This window comes from Ictalurus punctatus, chromosome 12 (assembly GCF_001660625.3).
Source record: "Ictalurus punctatus breed USDA103 chromosome 12, Coco_2.0, whole genome shotgun sequence".
Taxonomy (NCBI): Eukaryota; Metazoa; Chordata; class Actinopteri; order Siluriformes; family Ictaluridae; genus Ictalurus; species Ictalurus punctatus.
The window spans coordinates 8,555,158-8,581,696 of record NC_030427.2 but is presented as its reverse complement, the minus strand read 5'-3'; the positions used below and the strand labels follow the sequence as shown (position 1 = coordinate 8,581,696).

At 38.5% G+C, this 26,539-nt stretch overlaps 2 protein-coding genes across 6 annotated transcripts in view; one reads left to right on the top strand and one right to left on the bottom strand.

Moving 5' to 3' along the window:
* Positions 1-2,021, top strand: part of ptprnb (protein tyrosine phosphatase receptor type Nb) — a 33,705-nt gene extending 31,684 nt beyond the window's left edge. For all 3 annotated transcript variants that reach the window (XM_017481491.3, XM_017481490.3, XM_017481492.3), the window contains 2 exons: positions 12-85; positions 1,231-2,021. In XM_017481491.3, the coding sequence (XP_017336980.1) occupies positions 12-85; positions 1,231-1,302 (146 nt within the window). In that variant the 3' untranslated portion in view covers positions 1,303-2,021. The remainder of the gene's footprint in view (positions 1-11; positions 86-1,230) is intronic.
* A 1,152-nt stretch (positions 2,022-3,173) lies between these two features.
* Positions 3,174-26,463, bottom strand: gca (grancalcin). Of its 3 annotated transcripts, none has more exons than XM_017481488.3 (8): positions 26,304-26,463; positions 12,827-12,970; positions 12,574-12,643; positions 8,947-8,990; positions 8,076-8,223; positions 7,197-7,310; positions 4,589-4,647; positions 3,174-3,540 (listed from the first exon to the last, which is right to left on the bottom strand). In XM_017481488.3, exons 1-8 carry the CDS (start codon positions 26,322-26,324, stop codon positions 3,514-3,516), a joined length of 627 nt encoding a protein of 208 aa, XP_017336977.1. In that variant the 5' UTR covers positions 26,325-26,463; the 3' UTR covers positions 3,174-3,513. The 3 variants fall into 3 exon arrangements, with proteins under 3 accessions (XP_017336977.1, XP_053540026.1, XP_017336978.1); XM_053684051.1 differs by lacking the exon at positions 26,304-26,463 and adding an exon at positions 22,046-22,196; XM_017481489.3 differs by lacking the exon at positions 26,304-26,463 and adding an exon at positions 13,097-13,774.
* Positions 26,464-26,539: the final 76 nt, after the last annotated feature.

The window sequence follows — 26,539 nt, the reverse complement described above, 5'->3', positions numbered from 1 at the left end:
TTGTGGTTTAGGGGTGAAGGAAATAGATATCGCTGCAACCCTGGAGCACATTCGTGACCAGAGACCGGGAATGGTGCGCACAAAGGTAACACAAAGCAAGAAGTTAGGCTCTTGATAGTGTATGGTTACAATTATGAGTACAATCTTCTTGACCTTCTTGATGACCACAATCATCTAGCAGATTTTTAAGATCTTCTGATCTTCTTTTGTATGTCCCTCGATCCCATTTAAAAACTAAGAGGGACAGAGCTTTTTCAGTTGCTGCCCCTTGTTTATGGAATCAGTTGCCACTGGACATCCGCCTTGCACGCTCTATGATCATTTTTAAAGAGGCTGAAAGCGTATCTCTTCTCCCAGGCGTTTTAATCTAATTTTTTTACTATTCTCTGTCTCTATTTCGTTTTATTCTGATTTCTATTTAACTTTTTCTTACCCTGTTCAGCACGTTGGTCAGTTTTGCTGTGTTCTATATAAATGTAACTTACTTACTTATTTACAATCAGAAAGTACATTGTTAATATTATGCTATGCTAGAATAGATCAAAATAATAGACAAAAAACATTCTTTCTAGGTTCTTAATATGTGCCTCTTAAAATGTAGCAGAAGATTTTGGAAAACAAATACAAACAGGCAACCTTGTTTCGATTGCCTATCCTAGTATTTTCCGTAACCGAAATTATGTGTTGCTTCTGTTTTTACCAAATAATTTATTTCTGAAAATCGTGACACTGGGTTGTGTCACTTTGAATTATTTCCATTCGGAAAAGGGTGGAAACCATCACCCAAAACATTCATGTACAAAATATTGTTCGTTATATTGATAGACAATGGAAAAAAAAGCACAGAAATGCCTAGAATAAAATCAGATTTTATAGAACGATATAATGAAAACTGGAAATTCTACACCCTCCCTTTTTCCTACATGCCCTTCATTTGCATATTGTAACATGATTGGCTCTTATATTTTATGACACAGTAACACTCGTCAGTCACATGTAATACTAACTCAGATATTCCAGAGATTTTCATGTAGGGAATGAAAATGCAGTTTGACCAGTCTGTACACAGAAATGAATCTAAAGGATATGGTCATAAAAATGTTTTATAAAGGTTGGCGTTACTAAAAAGAAATACTGGATGTAGGCAAAATGTAGCCGGCGTTGCTTCATTGTTTGATTGACGCGTGCATTTTTGCGTAGATGCTGAGCAGTGCTTTTGTCTCTCCTCAGGACCAGTTTGAGTTTGCTCTGACTGCTGTGGCTGAAGAAGTCAATGCCATTCTTAAAGCTCTTCCCCAGTGAGACCTAAGCCTGAAAATCATACAATCCATACAGAATACATTCATGCATGAGCAACAACTACCTTATCTTCACGCGTCTAAACCTGCAGCCATTCCACTCCAGCATGTATGCGTACGTGCACACACACCTGTACAACCAGCCTGTCTCCTTTCCTGAACGTAGAGAATCACGATACATCGTCTCATCTTCAGTTCTTTGACCATACAGAATATCACAGACAACTTATTTGAGGAAATCAAACCTGGACCAGATCACACCTTATCATTTGTCTTGGTATTAACAATCGAATGGAACAGAATTGAGTAATCATCTGTTCCTTGTATTTGCTCTGCTTCCGTTTCTTCTCTCGTAACCATAGTGATAGCTTTGTCCTGATGTCACCCCAGCAGTGCTGTGAGTGTTTTTCCCAGGATTCTCTTGTCTCCAGTTGCATTAGTGAATGAGAGGGTTGAGTGGTTTAGGGACCTCAGGCTGAGATCCAATCTGTCCAAACTCTGTCTGATGGGTTAATGTGGTTTGAAGGATATCGGTTCCCACTGAACGTGACTGAATGCTCTCGCTTTGTTCTTCTGTCTCTCTTGATTGTAATTGTTCTTTTCTTCTTGCATTCCAGCATTTAAAAAAAAGTATAAAAAATAAGCAACGTATCTAAGAAATATATATTAATTTTGTATTTTGTGGTGAGAAATAAAACAGTTTTGTGAAGTGATGCAGCAGCATCAAGTGTACATGTCGTTTTTGCTGTATTCCAACGGGAAGTCAGAGGAATTAAAAACAGTCACAGTGTATAGAAAATGTGTGCAGAATATACGTACAGTGCTGTGAAAAAGTATTTGCCCCATCCTGATTTCTTCCGTTTTTGTGTATACCTCATACTAAATAGTTTTAGATCTTCAAACGAAAGACAACATAAAAGAAAGGCCATCTGAGCAAACAAACAGTAAAGTTTTTATTTATTTATCTTTATTTATTATCCAACACCTCTCACCAAAGTGAAAAACTAATTGCCCCCTTAAACTTAAAATCTGCTTGTGCCACCTTCGGCAGCAATAACTGCAACCAAATATTTCTGATAACTGGAGCTCTTTCTCTTTCTTGTACGACTAGGACTTAATCATATGCTTTGGATCATTGTCTTTCTGTATAATCCAGTTGTGCTCGAGTTTCAACTTTCGGACTGAAGACCGGACATTCTCCTTTAGGATTTTCTGGGAGAGAGCAGAATTCATGTTTCCCTCTATTATTGCAAGTCGCCCAGGCCCTGAAGCAGTAAAGCATCCCCACACCATCACACTTCCACCACCATGTTTGACCGTAGGTATGATGTCCTTTTTGTGGAATTCTGTGTTTGGTTTTCACCAGATGTAACGGGACCCCGGTCTTCCAAACAGTTCCACTTTCGACTCATCAACCCACAGAACATTCTCCCAAAAGGTTTTTATTTACTTCTAAGGATATGTGTTACTGCAATTGTCACAAAACCTAATTCAGTGGTTAAAGCTTGATTTAGAAATGTTCTACTATAGCACATTTCCCCAGGTTTATAACAGAGATTTAATGGTGAAGGGTTGTACAACAGATAGATTACAGTCAGTAATTACAAAATGACCTATATGCTAGGTGGAGCTGATAAAATGGCCAATCAGTGTAGGTAGATGGTGTACCTAATTAACTGGTAACTTGTGTGCATATAGCTAAGCTAAGCACATTAAGGGAATTATGTTTTATGAGGTCTGTTCCAATGAATCAACTAAGAAAACTGCTCTTTCTTCCCATATACCTTCAGATGGTATTTCAACAGAACACTAATCGCACATATTTGTTATAAAAATAAAGAAATAAATAAATGGGCTCACTATGAATACAATACACCAGTTTAAAATGTAAATTTATTAACAAAATCTGCATAAGTAGTGAGTGTTGGTGTCAAAACTGGATAACAAGTTTACAGAACATTATGTTGGCACAAAATAAAGGCTTATTGATGTGGTCTGTCCCTTTAAAAAGAAGCTGCCAACAAATGGCTTTACATCAGAAAATGTTTCTCATTGGCCAATGAACAAATCTCCTAATCCATAAAAAAATGTGGCACATTTAGAATATATATTATACTAGCCAGAGGCTACATATTGTATATTATAGGGTATATATATATACACACACTATTATACTTCTATTCCTCCATAAATCAGGAAGTCTGTCCAATCGTCCTCAGATAGACATGGTGCACAAGATGAACTGTAAAGAGGAAACAAATGTAGCATATGTAAATTAATTCTGTTAAATCTTTGATATAAAAATGGTAGGGAATATGGTACATTGGTGTTAATTACAGTTATACTGTGGCTGGCTGAAATTGTAGATGAGGCGATTACTGTTGCTTGAATTTTTTTTTTAAATTTTATAAATTGACTAAGGAATAAAACATAAATCATAGTAAAAGGGGAAAAAAAATGAGCAGTGAGGTAGTTTGCTAGGTTACCACCCCAAACTTTGTCGGTTTCCTATAACAACACGTCATGAAGTGTTTGATTCCTCTTATACCACAGTGATTTGGCAATGATTGCTATTTTAAAATTTATTAAGGAATGACACTTCTTTTTAACAGTGCTTTTTAACCATCTATACTTAGAATTAAAGTTGTGGACATGTCCACAGGACAAGTTAGTTTTTGTCATCACTGCGACAGACAGTCATCCCCTTACTAGGCTCTCTTTAATTCTCTTTATCTTTTCTTCGTAAGTTAATAAGACCAGCTTGTAATGTTAGCAAGAAACAGACTTTCTGTTTGTGGAACTGACTGTTACAAAGTACTGATACTAGAGAATCCTTCCTATATATATTATATATATATATATATATATATAAATAATCATATGCATATACATACTTATTTGTTAAATAATACATTTTCCAACACATAATCTGTTTCTTATTAGGCTTAGACTATATATACACATGATAAGTCCCTGTGAATAAGCTGTTACTATTGAAACAATAACATATTAGGACAAGCGCACTGATATAAACCTATCATTTGAATCACAGTGAGAGCTACTGTCTAGAGCTGTGCCATTACAGAAAACTGAAAAACACCTTCAGATTTGAGAATTCGACAGCACTGTGGTGTAACTGCAGGTAATTTATAAACAGCCTCTTGATTCTTTTTGAGTAGAAAGAAAACAAAAAAATCACACTTTTTTGCAACTTGAAGGTTGAGTCAGAAATGTATTGATATTAGTGGCATTGCATTGCAGCACTGAAATCAACAGTACGGGCTACTTACATCATCATAACGGAAGTTCACAGCTCCTTGTTGCATAACATCCCTCATCCTGAAATTCTCTGTAGAAAAACACAAACTGTGTGAAAATGGCTTCCGCTTCCAAAACAGCTTATGAATAGAATGCTGGTTAATGGTAATACATTATATTATTAACATACTGCAGTTTAACAATTGTATACTACACTAACAGTCAGCAAGGTAATGTTGCCTCCTTCCGGTAAATTAGCTGGATAATAGCACTCTCAATAAAGATAAAGCCTGGAGCCTGGAGACTTTTACATGTCAATAGTAAAAATCATGAGAAGCATGCAGCTTCTATGAAGTCATTGTTTCACCTGTTGACTTGTTGCTTTTCCAAACCTTGACAGAATAAAGCTAATTTAGAAATTACTATAATAAAAACATATCCACTGGGTATGGACAGCTTTGTCTTTGAAGAACAAGTGAGTAGACCTATTTGCCATTTCTTGAGGCTCTTCTTGCTTGTCATAGTCGTGCATCAGCACTCACAAAAAAAGTTTAACTTAAAGGGGCAATAGTCCATCCATTTTCTGTAACGCTTATCCTACACAGGGTCACTGGGAGCCTGGAGACTATCCCAGGCAACTCAGGGCACGAGGCAGGGGACACCCTGGATGGGGGGGGGGGCAGCCCATCACAGGGCACAATTGCACACACATTGTGTGACATGACATAATGACAGCCATTATCTCCAAATGGAAAAACTAAGCACAGTAGTGAACCTTCCCAGAAATGGCCAACCTTCGAAAATTCCTCTAAGAGCACAGAAACTGCTCATAGAGCAAATCACAGAAGACGCAAGGAAAACATCAAAGGTCCATGACTCCACTATCAGAAAGACACTGGGCAAAAATGGCATCCGTGGAAGAGTGGCAAGGTGAAAACCCAGAACATCATTGAGGCTCATCTGAATTTTGCCAAAACACACCTTGATGATCCTCAAACCTTTTGGGAGAATGTTCTGTGGATTGAGGAGTCGAAAGTGGTCCCGTTACATCTACGTAAAACAAATACAGAATTCCAAAAAAAGAACACCATACCTACGGGGATGCTTTGCAGCTTCAGGGCCTGGGCAACTTGCAATAATTAAAAGTAGCGCTGTAACGACTAATTAATAAAATCGACAATGAAAATCATTGTCAACGAATCTCATCATCACTGAGTTGGTCTGTGAGTGGCATAGGGCACGTTTACTCATTGTATTACTTCTGTTCCGAAAACACACATTGGAGAGTACAGACGAAAGTTGTGTGCCAAATTATGTACTATACACTTACACTATGCACTCTACCATTTAGTGCCTCAAATGGAACGCTAGCGGTTTTTTACTAACCTGAAGTACAAGCCGTTTCCCAGTTAATGACACATGACCTCAAACACCGCTAGCTTCAATTTAATACCCAGAGTCAACAAAAATATGTTTCCTCAGTTTACTGTTTGTCAGCATTACCTTTTATTCCCAACATGGCCATCAGACGGAGGCGTATTCAAGTGACAGCGGGAAAAAAAAAAAAAAAAAGTGTGCAACCTCCAAGTCCTCTAAGGCAGGGGTGCATTTGATATTAAGTGCCGTGAAGAAGATTGTAACCTGCAATGTTGTGTAACACGGAAGCACAACAGTGATGCACGAACAAAAATTTGTGTTTATATCCAAAATGCTCCACTGTGTGCTGCAGGTTGGGGAAACTGGTGAGAGTTGCTTAAAAGGTTTAGTTTAATTCACGTTTATTGTCATTATATATATTATATATATATATATATATATATATATATATATATATATATCCGATCAATCGAAAAATAATAGTCCGATTAATCGATTAGGAAAATAATCGACAGAAATTGAAAGAAACATGAATTCTGCTCTCTACCAGAAAATCCTAAAGGAGATAGTCTGGTCTTCAGTCCGTAATTTGAAACTAAAGCGAAACTGGATTTTGCAGCAAGACAATGATCCAAAGCATAGGAGTAAACCCTAGTTCTAGAAGTAAGTGTAAGACTGATCTCCAGTTATCAGAAGCATTCGGTTGCAGTTACTGCTACTAAAGGTGGCACAACCAGATTTTAAGCTTAGGGGGGCAATTAGTTTTTCAAATTGGTGAAAGTTGTTGGATAACTTTTTTTGCTTCAATAAAAAAAAACGATTAAGTATGAGACACAAAAACGGAAGAAATCAAATACTTTACAGCACTGTACTTAAAAGTTAGAGACCTAATCTTGCTTGGTTGCACTTCATGTTACTTACAATCATGGAAGAGTACGCAAATGCATCACTCACGTGAGGCTGATGAAATCTGAGATTTTAAACCGCTTGTAAAAATAGGGAACTTTTTTTCCCCATCACCGCTGAAGAAGTGAAGAAATGGAACTCGGTACAGATTTCACATTTTCTCAGGGCACCTTATAGTGTAATAACTATTAAATGCAGGAAGTAGAGGGAAACCCCAGCTTCCACACTTTTAAAATATGCAAACATTTATGATGACTTTGGAGATAAAGTAAACAGCTTAGCTTTTGATATAAAAAGACTTTTTATTTTATTTTAGGAGATTAGCCAGTTATCTCACAATACAACCTTGCCACTCACCTGTTAGAGCCCGGAGTTTCACACAACAGGCCACATAGTCATCGAAATAGACCCTGCCTCCCCGACTAAAGCGCTTGATGATGCACCCTAAAGCCTGAGGGCTCACTCTGTACCCTGAGAAACATCACATAAGTACAATTTCAGTGCTACTGTTGCAACCTGGAAAGAATACAAGCACTTAAATTGCAACTGCCATGGATTCCCCCATTGCATCACAGTTCCCACAAATGGTTTCTGTTTTAGTCCTGTAATTAGATTATTACCCGACTGTGTTCACCTATTCTGTGTTAGTCCTTGATTCATTTCTCTATAGATGCCATGTTGTGTCATCGTTCATTGTGAAGTCTTTACATGCATTAGTGTTATTATACATCCAACTCTTGTCTGTGTACTTTGATTACGGATTACCCTTGTTTGTTGTTGCCCGGCTGTGTTTTCGTGTTTTGAACTCTGCCATGGACTTTAATTATGATAGTAAAAAATTTTATTTTTTTTAAAAAAAGCTTATGCTGAGTTTACACACTTGTGTCCTGCCTGTTGCCGCATGTAACGGCAACGTATTATTACTAATACTAGTAATACTAATAATTATTTTTATATTTATTAAAATTTTATTTAATTATTTAGGTCAGTTTTACAATATTATGCCATTTAGTTTTGTCCTGGTGATTGACTTGAATCCCTCATTCTACTTTTCTGAATCTTTACTCATGAGAAAGGAGTAAAGGAGAGGACTTGAAGGAGAACTGTAACTAGCTTATATGCTAGTGATTGGCCACCATTGCTTTAATTCACTAACCTTGTTCAGCATTCATAAGGAGAGATGAACTAAGGATAAGTGGTTGTATTAAAACCCTTGAGTGATGTTAGCCAACTCACCCATACTAGTGATGCTTTGAGACAACTCGTGAGGCTCCACGCTGCCGCTGTTATCTCGGTCCACCATCATGAAGTTCTGCTTCCAGCCATTCAGCACAGCAAACAGCTCCTTAAACTCAGTGAAGCCCATCTTACCTGAATAATCTCTCTACATGGGCACTGTGAAGGAAATCAACCAGCTGAGTGTGGGCGGAAATGCCTTGCTGATGAAAGAGGCCTGAGGATGAGTAATGGCCAGACTGGTTTGAGCTGACAGGAAGGCTATGGTAACTCAGATAAGCACTCTTTAAAACCATTATGAGCAGAAAAGCACCTCAGAATGCACAACATGTAGAACCACGAGACCTGGCAACATTTTTCTACTCTTCAAATGTCCAGTTTTGGTGAACTTTTTGGTAGCCTCTGATTCCTGTTCTTGGCTGATACGAGTGGAACTTCACATGGTCTCCATTGATTGAATCAACGTTCAGTATGTTGTACTTTCTGAGATGCTTTTCTGCTTGTAAAAAGAGTGCTTATTTGAGTTTAGCCTTCCTTGAACAGCGGCAAAACACTTCAGGATGTGTTGCTATTAGACAATAATCAATTTTGGTGTTTTGACACAAACTCCTCTTCTCAGTATTGTTAAAGCTGGCATAGATGAAATCATTGTGGTGCTGACATTAAAATTATAAATAGTGATCCACTACGAGCTAATTTTAGGTTGTACAGTTATGGCCAGAAACGTTTCATAATGTTACAACCCTAATGTATAGATATGTGGGAGTTCACTCCATAAATCAAGCTACAGGTTATGAGGCAGAAGATCAATCAAAAATAGAGGACAGTATAAAAAATGAAATTTGTTTCACCACATTTCTGTAAAGGATACATCCAGCATGGCAATCATAATTCTGCATGTCTCCAAACTGAAGGCTGCAAACAAACGAAATATGTTTATTAAATAATGTATATATTAGTCTAATGGGTGCATTTGCTGATAATGATCATTTCTATTAACCATGAACAACTTAATGAAGGATATGAGCTTGTTTTAAATAAATAAATAAATAATATAAAGTTATTATTATTATTTTTAATTCAACAGGCCGTCCCAAAAGTCTCCAAACATTTTTTTTTTTAGCAAAATGTCTTCCAAAAATGTTCATACTTGGTTTATATTATATATATTATTTTTCAGATGGCCTTTAAGAACGCCTTTGACAAAAGAAGAACTTATTGAAATCATTCTCACGGCTGGATGAGGAAGCTGTCGCAAGGTTGCAATTGACTTTAACAGGAAACACGGCAAGCACATCACACACGACACTGTTACCAAATTTATTAACAAATTTAAAAAAAAACTCAAAGTGTCGCAGACCAACTGTGAAGTGGACGTTCACAAACATCCACTGACGAAGGTACAACTGAATTGGTGCTGGCAAACATAGTCCCCTATGGATGGAGATTATTTGGGATGTCTTTGTCAGAACAAGTAAACCGATTCACAGCCCAGAGGTGAAATCTGTACATGGATCATTAGATGCCATCAGACAGTATTCATAAAAGGTGGATAATAAACAAGTTAGTGAAATTACATTTGCTTTGGGAAGAGATAGAACAAGGTACGTTGATTTCTAAATGGCAGTTTGACAAGAAAAAGAAGAAGAGTAGAGGGGCGCAAAGACGGAAATCAATATCAAATGACACTTTTGCAGTAATTTTCACAATTTAAATCAATAAAAAAAAAAAAACAGACGTGTCGCATGGAAAAAGTAAGTACACCCCTACATTTATCACACCTTCAAATCCATAAAATTACAATCAGGTGTTCAAGATTTGGTGCAGGTGAAACCTGTCTCATTTAAACAACTCACATCTAGTGTCTGGTGTTCCCTTTGTTATTGAGGTGTGTGGTGTAATCATACCAAAAGAGTTCTGTAGGGTCTTCAGAAAACGGCTGTGGATGCTTATGAGTTTGGCAAGGGATTTAAAAAGATCTCCAAATTATTTGAAATACATTCCACTGTAAGGAAAATCATCTAAAAATGGCACAGATTTCAAACGACTGCTAATTTGTCCCAGCAAATTCAGCTCAAGAGCCCAAGTCTGATGCAAAAAGAAGTCTGCAAGAACCCCAAAATGTCATCACAGGATCTGCTAGGAAGTCTTGCAGTTACACCAAGTAACTGTTGGCATCAAAGTACATGCTTCTACAATCAGAAAGAGATTGACTTGCATGGGAGGCGTGCCTTTGCAAGACAGATTTCCAATGAGCACATAGGCAAAGACTAGGCCTTCTGGAATAATGTGCTCTGGACAGACGAATCAAATATAGAGTTGCTGTTGGCCACAGTAACAGCAGACATGTTTGGCACAGACCAAAGACAGCTTTTCGGGAGAAGCACCTCATACCAGCTGTGAAGCACGGTGGTGGAAATGTTATGGTTTGGGGTTGCTGTGATGCCTCGGGAACTGGACAGCTTTCCATCATTGATTCAACTATGAATTCTGCATCATATCAAAGAGCGCTTGAAGATAATGTAAGGCCATCTGTCCGAAAGTTGGAGTTGAACCAAAAATGGACCTTTTAAACAGGATAATGGTCCTAAGCACATTAGCAAATTCACCAAGGAACGGGTCAAAAAGAAGAAATGAATGGTTATGGGATGGCCTAGTCAAAGCCTGGATTTGAATCCCATTGAAATGTTGTGGTGGGATTTGAAACGGGTAGTACACGCAACAAAACCCTCAAACATCCTGCAACTGAAAGAATATTGTGTGGAAGAGTGGTCACAAATTCCAGCAAGCCGATGTGAGAGACAATTATGGTGGACGATTATGTAGAACGCCTACAAGAAGTTACTTCTGCTAAATGGGTCAATACTAACTTCTGAGGCAAAGGCTGCACTTACTTTTCCCACAGAAGAATATCACATCTATGATCCATCAGTAAATTATTGAAAAAAGCTCATTTCCTTGTGGTTTTGTTCCACTTTATTAACAGGCACTGTTTCAATAATGATCAAATGTTTGCTTGTCCAAATACGCCAAAAAAGCCAAGACTGCAACTACAACTGCCCCAAATAAAGAGATCCAGGAGTACTCCCTCCACTGGTATGGCCACAATGTCACACTTGTACACAGCTAGCTGCCAAGAATACTTAAAACCGCTGTATATGGGATTTTAGAGATCTAGGTTTAAGGAAAATGCATATTTCCAGTGCCAGGCAAACTTAGTTTTATTTCATGCAAGTTACAGCAACTTCCTGTTACAACATTATGTAACGTTGTGCACTGCACAGTAGTACTGTACCACTGATTCACCAGTGCAATAGCCTACAATTTCTCTTGTACCCAAACAAGCAGGGTCTTTAATTTACCCCTGGATGGCTGTTTATCTACATTAATAAGTCAACAAAGGGTGTGTCCAAATGGGGGGCACTGGATGACTGCTGCCAGTCATGAAAAGAGCCCTGCTACGCCAATAGCCTCCTCAACCTTGACCTATAATCACTTCTCTGAGAGATTTATTACCGCTGTTCAGGCTCAATGATTCATAAGTAGCTCCAGTACGATTACAAAATGATCATATTACATGCATTTTGACCAATTCTTTAAACACGGTATATTTTGAACTATAAAAAAAACAAAAAATAAGTACTACAATAGTGTTGTTTTGTAGCCATTTATTGTGCTTGCTGTCACAGAGACGTTTTAATAGGTTTATATCTGGTCGCACCACAGTCTCCACTGCTGGTACGTCGTCATCTGTATAATGGAAGATAATGGACTAGACACAGGCCTAATAATTAGAGGTAATTATTTCCGTAAAGTGAATATTGAATTATTGATGTCCAATATGGAATAGTACACCATTTTTCATCTAATAGTTTTGGGGTTGTGTTATGAGCTTTGAAGGTGGAGTACTGTTCTAACGTAAACATACACGTAGGCGCAGTGTTTTTGCCGAGTTGGTCTGGCAGCGTTTACTGGTTTGATTTGGCTCCAAGCTCATAAATTTGATATATTTTACACATTTTTATTTATTTATCCCCCCCCCCCAGTATTAAATATTTATTTATTTATTTAGAATCTTTTTTTATACATATAAACTTAAATTTAAACTTAAACAGACTGGAATCAAATGATATTTTTACATAATTAAAATTGGAAAAAATGTTAACATTTTTAATATAACCTTTTCTGTTTTTACATGATTTTGAAATTAAAAAAAAAAAAAATGTTGCAGACATACAGTAAATAATGTATACTCAATCCAAAAAAAAAAAAAAAGCGACACTACTAAATTACGGGCAGTTTGTTATCATAATACATTAAAAAATGCTACATGGTTTGATGTTTTTTGTCATCTTGTCCACACATTTCAGGAAATGGACCCCTGATTTATTTATACTATATTTAGGGGCAAACATGTTTTTTTTACAATTACACTCTCTTCTTCAACTCTCACTCACACACACTCAGCCACACTCTCACTCACACGCTCTCAACTTACGAGCATAAGTGCCACTGATGCCAGTCTGTGTTAAACACCTCTGGAGCTCCTCAGCATCCACCTCACCATCCTAACAACACAAAAGCTCATGATTATTCAACACATAGGCCAGGGCTTCCTGTAAACTTCACTTACGCAGTTAGCTAGTAATCAGTCTTAAAATTTCAAATGGGTTATATGAATATCTGGCTTTGCTCAGTTTTGATCAGTTAGCGCAAACCAAACAGAATAATTCAACTGATTTTAATCTCACCTGGCCGGCTATGGCGGTGAAGTAACCCCACATGGGGTCTTGGGCAGGGGGTGCACTGAAGGTGCCAGGGTAGGCGCCATATTGGGTTTGGTAAGATCCTGGGGGAGGGCCACCCATCGGGCCCCCTGGCATCTGACCACCATACTGAGAGAGAAAGAGGGGGGGAGAATGAGGGTGTTAAACAGGGGTATACCACCAACAATGGTAATGCCACCTTACCAGAAATGACAGAAATTTAGAAAATATTAACATTTGCTTCTGTTAACTTGCCTAAGGTTGACCAGCTGACAAACTGAATTCCATAAAAAGGTGTTCACCAACGATTCAGCCAGCAAAAATGTTCTGGTTTCAGCCAAAAGCACAAAGATGCCATGAAGGATGAAGAAAAATTTAACCGATAGAAAAAGTTACGCTGTTACCTAGGGCTACACGATTAATCGTATTTTAACTGCAATCACGATTTCTGCCTTCCATAATTAATTAAGCATAATTGTCTGCACTATTAATGTGTTAGCAAACAGAAAACATTAGCCCAGTAATGTTAAAACTGTTTTCTTCTTATGGGCTAAGTCAGTGGTTCTCAACCCAAAAGGGGGGCGCGGAGAGATCGGAAGGTAGGCACGAATTGTTTTCAAGAAAGAAAACAGACAGGGCATCATTTGGGTACTCGGTGTATTTTATTGCTTTTCAAATAGAATGTGCATAAATGAAAAACCCCGCATTTCCTCTCCCTCTGTATTTTCTATTTGCTGGGGAGAGGCGGAGCTTAGCCTGACTTTTATCTAGATGTCAGTGTAGACCAGTGTTACCAACAACTTACGACGCCTAGTGACAAATCTAGCGAATTTTTGGACAAACCTTAGCGACTTTCCAAATGTCACCAGTACCGTCCTGCAAGCGCGAGGTCTTGCTTTCCCGCTGCACTCTCACCTCTCTCTGCGTCTGCTCTGTTCAGTGAGGGTCCGAGAGCCGGAGATTTAACACCGTCCTGGATAACGAGACGCGCCCTTCCTCCCCATTTACATCATTCTTATGCGAATGTTTTTATAACGCAAGACGAATGTAATTTAACATGTTTTACATGTAAAATAGTCCACGTTATTACAGCCTAGTTCTCTTGTTCAAAGTAGTTCTAGTGTTCAGAAACATTTTCGATCATTCATGTTCCACACCTGTCCGTTATATAGTTTATAAATCTATTTATACATAGATTTTTTTTTATGATGAATTTATTTAGTTTTATATAGAATAGATCATCATTATATCAGGTCTACTTCATTATGGGGGGGGGGGGGGGGGGGCACCTGATAGGGGAGGCTTGGAGGGCTTTAGTTACAAAAGGTTTAGAACCTCTGGGCTAAGTCTACGGATGTTAAACCATAAAATTCACAAGTCACAATCAAGTTATTTTTCGCCTCGACTCACCCGTTGTGCTCTCATAGGAAGTTTCCTACTAACCGATCAGTGTTTCGTTTTCAAGCATGCTTTGAAATACAGTGTTGCAGAAGTTCACAGCTTCACGCACACAGCACTGAAGTAGCAGATAACCATATTAAAGCATACAGTCATTCAGCTTGACTGTACAAACAAAATGGCAGAGCAACAAGAGGAAGGTGACGGGCATACAGGAGTGCCTAAAAAGGCATCATCCTCCGTTGTTTGGAAGTATTTTGGGCTTAGAGAAAGTGACGTTGGTGCAAGTCGTATGCAAAGTGCGCTTCCGTTTCGGATCAGTGCCGCAAGGTAACAACAAACCTCATCAACCACCTGAAAAGCCAAAATAAAATGCAATTTGTCAAAGGAATGTCAAAGAAGGTCAAATACACAAAAAGCGTTAACCGTATAAAATTCCTGGCCTTTCCCAACACAGGCAACAATAATGGAGACATTGCTCAGCGCAACACTGAATTCATCTGGCTCACAAAGACACCTAGAAATAATGAAGGTAATCACATTTCATTTAGCCAAGAATATAGTGCTGCTTGAAAATGGTGCTTTGCGAACCCTTTAGATTTTTCTATATTTCTGCATAAATATGACAAAACATCATCAGATTTTCACGAGTCCGAAAAGTAAATAGAGAACCCCATGTCTGGCCCAAACCATGATCCTACCACCACCATGTTTCACAGATGGGATAATGCTGTGTTTTCCTTTCTCCAGACATAACGCTTCTCATTTAAACCATAAGGTTCTAATTTGGTCTCATCCATCCACAAAATATTATGTGATCTTTTGCAAACTGCAGAAGGGCAGTTCTTTTTGGAGAGCAGTGGTTTTCTCCTTGCAACCCTGCCATGCACATCACTGTCGTTCAGTGTTCTCCTGACAGTGGACTCATGAACATTATTAGCCAATGTGAGAGAGGCCTTTAGTTGCTTGGATGTTACCCCGTGTTCCTTTATGACCTCATGGACTATTACACATCTTGCTCTTGTGATGATCTTTATTGGTGGACCGCTCCTGTTGAGGGTATCAATGATATTGAATTTCCTCCATTTGTACACAATCTGTCTGACTGTGCTTGGTGGAGTCCAAACTCCTTAGAGAGGGTTTTTATAACCTTTTCCAGCCTGATAAGCATCAACTCTTTTTCTGAGGTTCTCAGAAATCTCCTTTGTTCGTGCCATGATACACTTCCACAAACATGTGCTGTGAAGATCAGACTTTGATAGATCCCTGTTCTTTAAATAAACCCGGGCGCTCACTGACACTTGATTATCATCCCATTGATTGAAATCACCTGACTCTAAATTCACCTTCAAATTAACTGCTAATCCTAGAGGTTCACACACTTTTCCACTCACAAGTATGTAATATTGGATCATTCTCCCCAATTAATAAATGACCAAGTATAACATTTTTTATCATATATATGCAGATATGTAGAAAATTCTTCAGACTTCCAAGCACCACTATATGTGCCCAATAAGCACAGTAAGCAATGAGGGGTTTCAGAAAGTGATCGGCAGACTTGACAAAAAATACAAAATTCCCTCAAGCAACTATTTTTTTTAAAGTCGCCTTGCCTTTTGCTGCCAAAACCTACTTGTGGTCAAGTGGAACAGCGGAACCGTACCTGTGCATGACCATTCATTATACTGACAGTGAGTGTGAAATAAAGAGTAAATGTTTGCAAACTTTATTTTTCCCCAAAAGACCACACAGCAGAATCTGTTGCAACGGGCCTCAAAGAAGTGATTTCTGCATTACAACGGATTACAACGCAGATAACATGATCAAGGCATCTCTGAATTCCTGGATGAGGCAACATAGCTTTGGACATAGACTTCATTTAGCTATTGGTGAGTTGTGTTATTTTTCCCCTGATATAGCGCAATTTATTATTTATTTTGCCAGTTTTATTAAATGTGCACTCAGTCATTTTTCTGATATTGCGCCGACATCTAGAGCAGTACAGAATATTCAGCATATTTATTCAACAAGCAATTGTTAATGCAATAGGTATCATGAGCTAACAATAAGTAATACCATTTGTTTATCTTGGTCAATGTTTATAATTTAGTATGTCCTTTGTTCATGATGCATTAATGTAAATGAATGTAATCTTATAGTAAAGTGTTAAAATACTAATCGTGACGATCATTTTAATCGTTATCGTGCAGCCCTATGTTAGGTCTAGTCACTACTCACGCCAGAAACTCCATTTCCCATCACTGTGGCCTACTAACATGGCCGCCATGGACTGCAATTCCCAGATACACCTGTAACCGATTCACAGCACAATCACAGCCACAGTATAAAGGGACTCACTCACTCAGGGCGAAGGATATGCGCCATTCCTTGCGGTTGTGACGATACCAGGCTTGCTTTTATCTCTGCTCGTGTTTCTGTTACTGACCTTGTTTTGCCTAGTGTTTACCGATATCGTCCTGCCTCGGACATCCTGTTTGTTCATCGCCCGACTTTTGCCTGTTTACTGATTCTGAGTTTTGCCTACGTTTTGGATTTGTCTGCCCTCATCATTAATACCCACCTCTTCCTGCATTTGCATCTGTCTGCCTGTACCTCACGTGACACCCTACTGTTACCATTTTTAACTTTCACACAACTACTACACAAACAACATTTACCCAATCATTTCTATGGTACTTAAATAATCCTAAATATATATAGTGGCTAAGATGCTGTTTCTTATAGGGAACAATGACAGATTGAGATTATTGCTAAGGCTACGAAAAGACCAACCCTAGGGCTTTCATTAAAAGGAAGGGTTCGGCTATGGAAAGGCAGAAGCGATATCCAGACTTACTTACGCTGCTCTTTCCTTGGGTGCGCACAAATGGAAGAGTAAAGTAAATTAGCATTCTAATTTCCTTTCAAGAAAACCAAACTCAGTATATATAAGGAAATTTATGGTTATGAATAAATATTGCCCTGCGATGGACTGGCACCCTGTCCAGGGTGTACCCCACCTTGTGCCCGATGCTCCCTGGGATAGGCTCCAGGTTTCCCCATGATCCTGAAAAGGATAAGCGGTATAAAAGAAGGATGGATGGATGGATGGATGAATACATATGAAAAAGAGGGCCATAATGTTCTTCATTTTTTGCACTTTAACCCAAACATTTAAAATAACCAGCATTAAACTTTTTTCTCTGATGATGCCACAGCCGCCCGTGGCTGGACGTCTAGGAAGCAAAAAAAAAGGCTGTGTTCTTTGTGTGGGAGGGATGGAATACTTGCCCTCCCCTGTCAATCACAGAGTCGTTAGCCAATCATGGGCATCTGTGAGCTCTTGTATGCGGAAGAGGGAAGAAAGCGCTTTCCTCTGTCTTGTGACGCAGCATGAATAGATGTTCAGTTGCCAGGCTCGTGTTGGCCGTCACCCTCACTGATTGATAGTTGTTGTATGATGAGGAGAGCTGGCTGATGGGTGGGGATTGGCAGGGGACTAAATAGTGGAGAAAAATCTTTTCGGAATAAGATGCATTCAGCATTTTCTTTCATCTTAGTTACGTCCAGCCTTGTTAATAGGAGATTAGCAAAGACAAAATTCTCTCCATGAAGATTTCCAATGTTATTAAAAAGTTCCTTGCCTGATTCTTAATTCATAAACACAATATTTTTAAGTTAAGTCAGTTATACAATACATGTGGCTCATTATTATTATTATTATTATTATTATTAACATTTCTTATTGTACATGGTGTATTTCTAACCCCAAGCTATAAAAACAAACACCCTGTACACTGACTGCTATATGTCTAGAAATAACCTGCCACATCACTGAATATTGTTAAAGAAAGAATAAGGTTCAAAGAAAGTTATCTACAACATTTCTACAGTCATTTGTAACTCATGAGTCAATCTTCTTTCTTTAGAGATTGCTGTTAACTTTGTTATTTTTGTTATTTTGATTTGTTTCACTGATTATAGTTCCAGAAAGAAGAATGCTACTACGATAAACTGCTAAGTAATACTAGCATCAGAAACGATATAGTGCTAAATTTTAAATACATGAGAACAATAATACAACCTTATACGGATGTGCTGAATAAAACACAATGGGGCACGTTATAGGAAAACCACCAATGTGGGTGGTGTGAATTTTCCAATAATTGTTTAATTTACCTTAAATTTCACAGCAATTTGCCAACGGTCGCTGCTTTAAAAAGCAAGACGTCATCCTTTTTATTAGTATACAAGTTAGATCCTGTTTTCACTTACATTATAGCATCTATAAATGGTCACCTGACACGTTATTCCCCTCGCTCTTGATGTTACAGGGAAACTGCAAAGCCTTGCCATCTGAAGCCCTTCCTCTCCTGACTGTTACAAAGCGAAAGTGAAAGTCGACACCGGAGACTCCATTCAAAAATCCAGAACTTCTCCTCGCAGAAAGCATGTACCGACGATGACACACAAGGTTTTAATCCGTTTACGAGGACTGTCAGCCATACGCGGTATCATATGCGCAATATTTTAAACCTTGCAGCTGGAACTACTGTCAGAGCTGCTGTTACAGAAAATTAATCAACACCTTGTGACCTACCACAATCAAAATAAAACCTGTTAAGCAAAACTTTATATATATATTACTGAAATGTAAATCCAATACTATTGTCAGAAATAAGACAGCGGTCAATATTATTTTGGGATCATCAGTTGTTCTGCATTATTTGTATTACAAACAGGGTTTAGTCTGCTCTCCTGCACTGTTCATCAGTGTCGAATATAAAAAGCACAAGAGACTTGCCTCATTAAGTGGAATTCCCAGTTGTGCAAGACATTACAGCAAGAAATGACAATTTCTTTTTTTTTTTTTTTCTGGATGTGTTTCATGATTCATTTCCTTTAAACTGCAATAATATAAATGTCAAAACCTAAAATCTTGAAGTTAATGCAAAAGAAATACTAGAAAAATATCAGCAGTCAGCTATCTATTGTTTTAAAACTTTAGCTCTTCTTCTGTGGGCCAAAAAAGACCTTGGGCTGACATTAAACGTTACACTCGTGACAAAGTCACAAGTTTACTGAGAGCTGGTTTACTGTCCGAGTTGTGAACTGTTCATCAGTGCGTTTACACGGACAACAATAATCCGATATTAACCCGATTAAGACGATACTGTGATTAAGAAACTACCATGTAAACAGCAATTTTTAATGACCTTAATCTGATTAAGGTCATACTCGAAGTAAGCAATAATCGAATTAAGACGTGTGCAGTATTCCTGTTTTAGTCGTATTACTGACGTGTATTACAGACATGTAAACACCTTAATCACACTATTAACGCCGTGTGAGAGTTTTCACTGCATTTTGCGACAGGACACGATCACACGGCAGTGCTCAACTGTTTTACATCGAACAAGAGAGTACGGCTGCATCCCAAACCGCATACTCGCCTACTATAGGCCTGTAGTAGGTGGAATACATGCATCTCGGCTACTATACAGTAGGTAAGTATGCGATTTGAGACGCAGCCCACGGCTTCAAGCAGTCGTCTATTAGCACGTACAGCATGACTAATAATTAACCACACTTAAAAGCGTTCATAAAAAAATTAATAAAAACACCCAAAACTGTATACGGTTCCATAATGAAGACGAACTGTATGTCGATACGTGAAATTCTGGAGGGACGTCGGACAGCGTGGCGCGGTGACGTAATGAAGTGTGCCGTTAATCTAATTATGTTCTATAACATGTCAAACGGGTACATGACGGGAGTATTCTAAAAGCAACTCATGTAAACACCTTAATCACATTATTATCTTACTCAGAGTAAGGTCAATAATTAGATTACTGCTGTCCATGTAAACGTAGCCAGAGTAAGCTCAATAATTAGATTACTGCTGTCCATGTAAACGTAGTCCCTGATCTGAACGTTTTTAATCAGTTTATGTTTGAACCTGCTGTACGCGCCGTTACCCATTCATCCGTTTGCATCATCCTGAAACTTAAAATCACCAAATACAAAACCCCATACTTCTTTGTTCCAAGATATTGAGGGAAATGTTATGCTAGCAAAGAGATTTAAAGAAAAACCTGTGGTAAAGCATGTGCGGCTGTTGCTGTAACCACCGTACAGACGTCACAGAAACGGTGTGTGAAGAAGTGAACTGGAAGTACGGAGCGTGGAGGTCGGGAGAACGACAGCAAAAACACCCAGATTTTATTCAGACATTACATTTTCAATTACCGTTGAATTCGTTCAACTACCCGTAATCAATCCTGACGAAATGAATTCAAGTTTAGAGAAAATCCAATGCAGAGTCGTGTACTGAGACTGAGATTCCACGAGAGTCAGCAAAAAACATGTCGCAGGACCAGCTGGTTTACTTTCCTGGGACAAAGCAAGGCTATTTTCATTAACGTGGGAGCGTACAGGGTGCTTAAGCAGCGTCGTGTGACACATTTACTTGCGTGTATTCGTCTTCGTTCGTCTTCAGTAACTGCTCTGTCCTGGACACGGTGGCTTAAATTGCTCATTTGTTTACATTTTAAGAAACAGACCCTAACACGTTTGTCAGAAAATATGATAGAACAAGCAAAAATAATAATTGTGGCAGCTTACGGGATTGGTCGGTATTGCTTCGGGAGTGGGCGGGATTTTAAAAACAAACAACAAACAAAACAAACAAACAAACAAACAAAAAAACAGTCCCACACACTTCTAGTCTATGGAATAAACCAACTTTACTAAAAATATGATTCAGTTTACACAGAACATGTGCACCGCTGTTTAATGCTGGCGAGCTGAAAAGACAACTTCTACAAAGAACCATTTCAATTCTGAAAAAGTCATTTGAGGCGAATTAAAGATTTCTGCTCCTTTCTTTGTAATACCAAAATACACTACGACTCATCTGACGTAATTCAAGTCAGTCAACAATAAACCACTGAATGCTTACCTACTAATATGGTTGAATTATAGCTCCCCCATTAACCGTGTGTGATTCGGCGATATTGTTGTCCCTATACACGATATTACGTTGCCACAATGTCCGGTGATATTTAGTGCCAAATATATCATATTACCAGGCATGACAAACTTTATACGTTTTGAGCAGGGGCGCAGTAAAAGCATCGGAATACACTTGTACGAGTGATCGCTCAAAAACACAGCAAAAAAAAAACAACAACAAGAAGACAGTCATTTTCCCCAATCAAACAGGAAATGAGCTAATCGATATGTAAATTCTGTATTGAACTGTGCATGTATTTTGAACTCTCGGATAATAACAGCCACGCCCATTCCCCCAGTCTCACGTGTGTGCGGCTCGCGCAGGCACGCTTCCTTTCTGTTTACGAAAGTTTAAATGGAGGATATAATCATCATGTTAATGTGTACAGTAAAGTGTTTTTTTTTTTTTTTTTTAACAGTTCTGAAGAAATGATGACTTTGACCCTTGTGTCTGTTTAACTTTATGATTATAGACTTTGATATCTTTGCCTGCCTGTATTTTGACCCTTGCTACAGATGATGATGATGGAGGATGTGTACTGGGCTGCCGCCAATAAAGACGTGCTTTTATTCTTTTGGCCAGACATTTTCATTCAGACAGAGATGTATCGATTTATACATACATTATATAGATAGACATATAGTGAAATACAGAGCTACAGATAGAGACAGACAGTGAGTGCAAATAGATGCAAAAAAAACTGTAGCTTGCTTTAGATTGGATTTCTCCAAAATAGCACACGTTTCTTGGTTCCCAGACCTGATCACTCACAATCTTCTGATACTTACCAAAAGGACCCTAACTTCAGAAATACCACTTCTACCATGATTATTAGATCCTCGAATGTCTTCTACAAAAGCAGACTTCATTCCTGGTTCCTTCAATCCTGCCCTCCACTAATATTGGCACACTTGGGGAAATATGAGCAAAGAAGGCTGTGAAAAATTATCTTTGTTGTTTAACCTTTCGATCTATTTTTTTTTTTTTTTTAAATTCACAAAAATACTCTGCTCTCATGGATATTAGGGTTGTCACGGTACCAAAATTTCAGTAGTCGGAACCAATACCAGTAAAATTCCACAGTACTCTGTACAAAAGCAAAGCACAAAAACACACTAATTGAACGACACACTATTTTTTAAATAAAGTTAAATGTCAATATAAAATGTATTTTTAAAAATGCCATTCTGTATACTTCATATATCATTATTAAAGCTACTAGAGTCGTCCAGACAAGAGGAGGAATGTTTTTTCTGACTAACTGCTATTAAAGACATGAACAGTGCTAGCCGCACGTCTGTTATTTTCCACCACAGAAATTTCAGATCATCGAAAAGCCTCTGGTGTGTAAAATTAGTAAACCCCATCATGTCCTCCCATTTATGTTCCCCCAATAAAAGGTTATTAAGGACTCTTGACAGTATTAGCGTTAAACGTGTATATGCTATCCATTAAGTAAGCAAAAACGAGGATGTTTTCTTGCAATAACACACTTTAATGAAATTAAACTACGCTACAACATTCATAATGCATCATTTTAAACTCACCTGCTTGAATAAATACTGAGGTGAAGCAGCCGCTCTTCCTGAAAGCACGGTTAATCTAGCGGCACATATATATTAGGGGCGTGGCTTTTAGACACTTAGCGGTAATAGCAACGAAAGTGGAAAACAAGCGTCCGAGAGAGATACATGTATTTGACCTAGTATATATTAGGTAAGTATACGGTTTCGGACGCAGCCATGGCGACCGGCGGAGCTGCTGCTGCTTTGGCTCCGATGTCTTCTTGTTGCATGGTGCACCCATGAAAAGTTCCCGACTGACCACCTGTCAGGCGGCACGTCAGCACCGGTTGACCCGGTACTACCCGTATTTTTGGAAAATCCGGTACAGTCAACTTTTTTGCGTTTTAGTACCGACTTGGTACCGAAGTACCGGTACTTTTGACATTGATAAAATGGATATCAATCAATTGCAAACACACCACAGGTTTATCAAAAAAAATATCTTTGTTAAACATAGGTGTGCAACAATTTCTTATAGCCACTTCTCATTTTGTGAAGCTCAACAACCTTTTGCCGCACATCACAGCTGTATTCCTTACGAATTTGTTATGAATGACTACGCGAATTTGACCTGTGTATTCTCATATTGATACCTCTGTGAAACAGGAAGTCATGTTTGAACAATTTCCTGTTCCTATTCACCCAGGTGTAGTAAAAATGTTTTAAACATCAATGGAAACATACTTCAAAAATATTTTTCTCACATGAATTCATAGGGGTGCCAATAATTACTGCACACTTATATTTAACAAAGATTTTTTTTTTTTTTTTTTTTTGGATAAACCTGTGTTGTCTTTGCAGTTGTTTGATATCCATGAGAGCAGCGTATCTTTGTGAATTTTTCTAACCAAAGATCAAAAGGTTAAACAATAAAGACCATTTTTCTCAGCCTTCTTTGCTCATATTTACCAAGGGTGCCAATATTAATGGAGGGCACTATATACAGCACAGTGTGAGTATGTTTTAAATGCAATGAAGCAGCTCTTCTCATGAATCATATAACCACACAGGCATGAGAAAACGGGATTTACTGCATGTTTTGTTTGTACAAACAATCAGAATTCAGTTCCACAGTGAAAACGTATCGTACCTGTTGTATTTAATTTAAAACAGTGGTTGCCAAATTGGGTCCTGAAGTACCCCTGCCCTGCTTACAGTGCTGTTTAATTAACAGGCCATGAAACGGCACTGTTCTAATGAACAAGCCGTTCCTAAGGCAGTGTGAAGACACTAAAACATTTGTGGGGGAGGAAGCCACATCTTTAGACCACCTTCAATATCCCATGGACACACCTATTCTCAGAAAGAAAGAAAAAAAGTTTTCCAAAGAATTTCCAGTTCCATAGAGTCAGGTTTAGACCTGTTTAGCTTACCCTTCATACAGGTGGTGAACATGATGGTGTGAATTGGGTAAAGAAATGCAGACATTACACAAAACATAGCAAACATTACAAATTCCGTATGAATTTCTGAATGAAAGTACAGCGGATAGGAATGTACGCGCCATGCTTATGCACAATGAGACCCCAATTAGAGAAACGAGCGAAATCTCTAAATGCTATTATTGTTTTGTTTGTCGTTGTCCCATAACGTATAACGCTTTTATTAAACTTATGCTGAAACGGATTCGATTTAAACTTCTTTCCACAACATCCTGGTCTGTTTTTTTGACTACGGTAACGCTTTCCCATATTACCCACAGTGCCATACAAACTACCCGCTGATAGCCATGCCGGTAGGATTTACACTGCGTTCAACTTGAGGTCCCAGCTTTTAATTCCCACCAAAGAAGGAAAATTCAAAGAAAACACCACTTCAACGACAAGGAAGCTACGAGGACCTTCCTAGTTTTCAGCGAGATCTGAAATCAACACGACTGCGCACAGCATGAGAATTAAACTACGCAGCACTTATTACCTTACTGTTTAACGAATTATGCTGTATGCACAAGTATTTGCTTTAGCTCAATCAACATACATACATATTTACTTGTTTAATCTATAACAATGAGGAAATATACATCACTCGTCACAGATAGCTCGATAGCTTGTTCCTAAAAAAAAGTCGAACATGGAAGTTTCGGGGGTTTTTTTTCCCCACTTCATGTGCGGAAAGCCTGTGCTTCATCTATACCTAAACAGGGTGATGCAGCAGCACTTTAGTACTTTAGTAATTTAGTTCTTGGTAATACTATCATCAACAAAATGCATGCTCATCACCTCGTATGACGTTTACTACCCGAGCTCTTTTTCCCCACTACAGGCCTATAGTAGGCAAGTATGCGGTTTGGGACGCAGCCGAACGCTCTTGTTCGCCGTAAAACGCTTGAGCGCTGCCGTGTGTGATCGTGTCCTGTCGCAAAATGCAGTGAAAACTCTCACACGGCGTTAATAGTGTGATTAAGGTGTGTACATGTCTGTAATACACGCCCATAATACGACTAAAACAGGAATACTGCACACGTCTTAATTCAATTTGTGTTTACTTCGAGTATGACCTTAATCAGATTAAGGTAATTAAAAATAGCTGTTTACATGCTAGTTTCTTAATCACAATATCGCCTTAATCGGGTTAATATCGGATTAGTGTTGTCCGTGTAACCGCACTGATTGTAACTGCTCTAAGAATTCCCCCCTGTGACGTCAGAAACGCACACAACCACTAACTTACCCGGAAATAACAAAAATACAGCCGCAACACTAAACACGTCACATACACGTCAGTATGGACATATTTAAGGCGTTTTTGTGTAGAGGTTGAATTAAAAATAACGTCACTTCCTGAAGAAAACCATAGCCACAGGTTGCAGTTTAGACATAACCATGCACTTCCTACTCAAGAGGACCAAATGCTCTGTTCTTACGATGTCTTGGAGAGGGTTTATATTTCCGGTTCAGTGTAAAGATTAAACTTTAAAACAGACCTGAACGGCTATTAAATCCACCCGTAATGTGACATTTCAGTTGCCTCGTCCCTTCGCACACATTTCCTCTTTATTTGAATATCCGGACACATTTCGGTTTAAAAAAAAAAAAAAGAGCGGATGTCTTCATTTTATTTATTGATTTATTTGCACGCAATCAGAATCAAATTGCTCTATAATTGTAGACCCTGGAATGTTTTAAACTACAGCTAAGACACAATTAGAGAAAATCCACAGACTACCTTCGTTTTGCGCTGGCCAAGTCACTGCATGCCTTGCCAGATAAATAGATTTAACCCTTTTTGGAAAACAACCCTCGCCCACCTACCCACCCTGAACATTTCAGCACATACTCAAACCTGTTTAAGCACACTTCTTAGATTAATGTATGAATCCGATTTTTATTTTTATACGTAAAACTGTACAGAAATGTATGCTTTATGAGAAATTAGCCATATGATCCCATATCCTTACAAAACAACCTCCATTTCCTTGTATTCTAGTAAGGTTCATAAAGACATGCGCAGTATGCTGTAAAGAACTACATATAAAACTCACTCCGCCATAAGGGTAAGCCATGCCTCGCGATCACACTGCTGGAAAACTGTAATCTGAGAGAATCTCTGCCTGAAGTTGTGAAAGTATTTTCACGGAACGGTTATGATTACCCTGGCGATATTTTAGACAAGTCCCGCCTCCTGCTCCATGATTGGTTAACAGCTCGCACTCACAGGCGGATGTTCTAACTGGCGCACGGCTTGTGACGAGTGACGAGTCGGTTCTTTTAAGTAAAA

What these genes read in the sequence shown, in the direction of transcription:
- gca (XM_053684051.1), bottom strand. Translation starts at nt 22,126, where the DNA reads ATGAAGTCTGCTTTTGTAGAAGACATTCGAGGATCTAATAATCATGGT. An exon ending in CTGAAGTTAGGGTCCTTTTG is followed by an intron (nt 12,971 to 22,045) that starts GTAAGTATCAGA and finishes TTTCTCTCTCAG; the next exon opens with TATGGTGGTCAGATGCCAGG. An exon ending in TGAACTTCCGTTATGATGAT is followed by an intron (nt 3,541 to 4,588) that starts GTAAGTAGCCCG and finishes TCCTCTTTACAG; the next exon opens with TTCATCTTGTGCACCATGTC.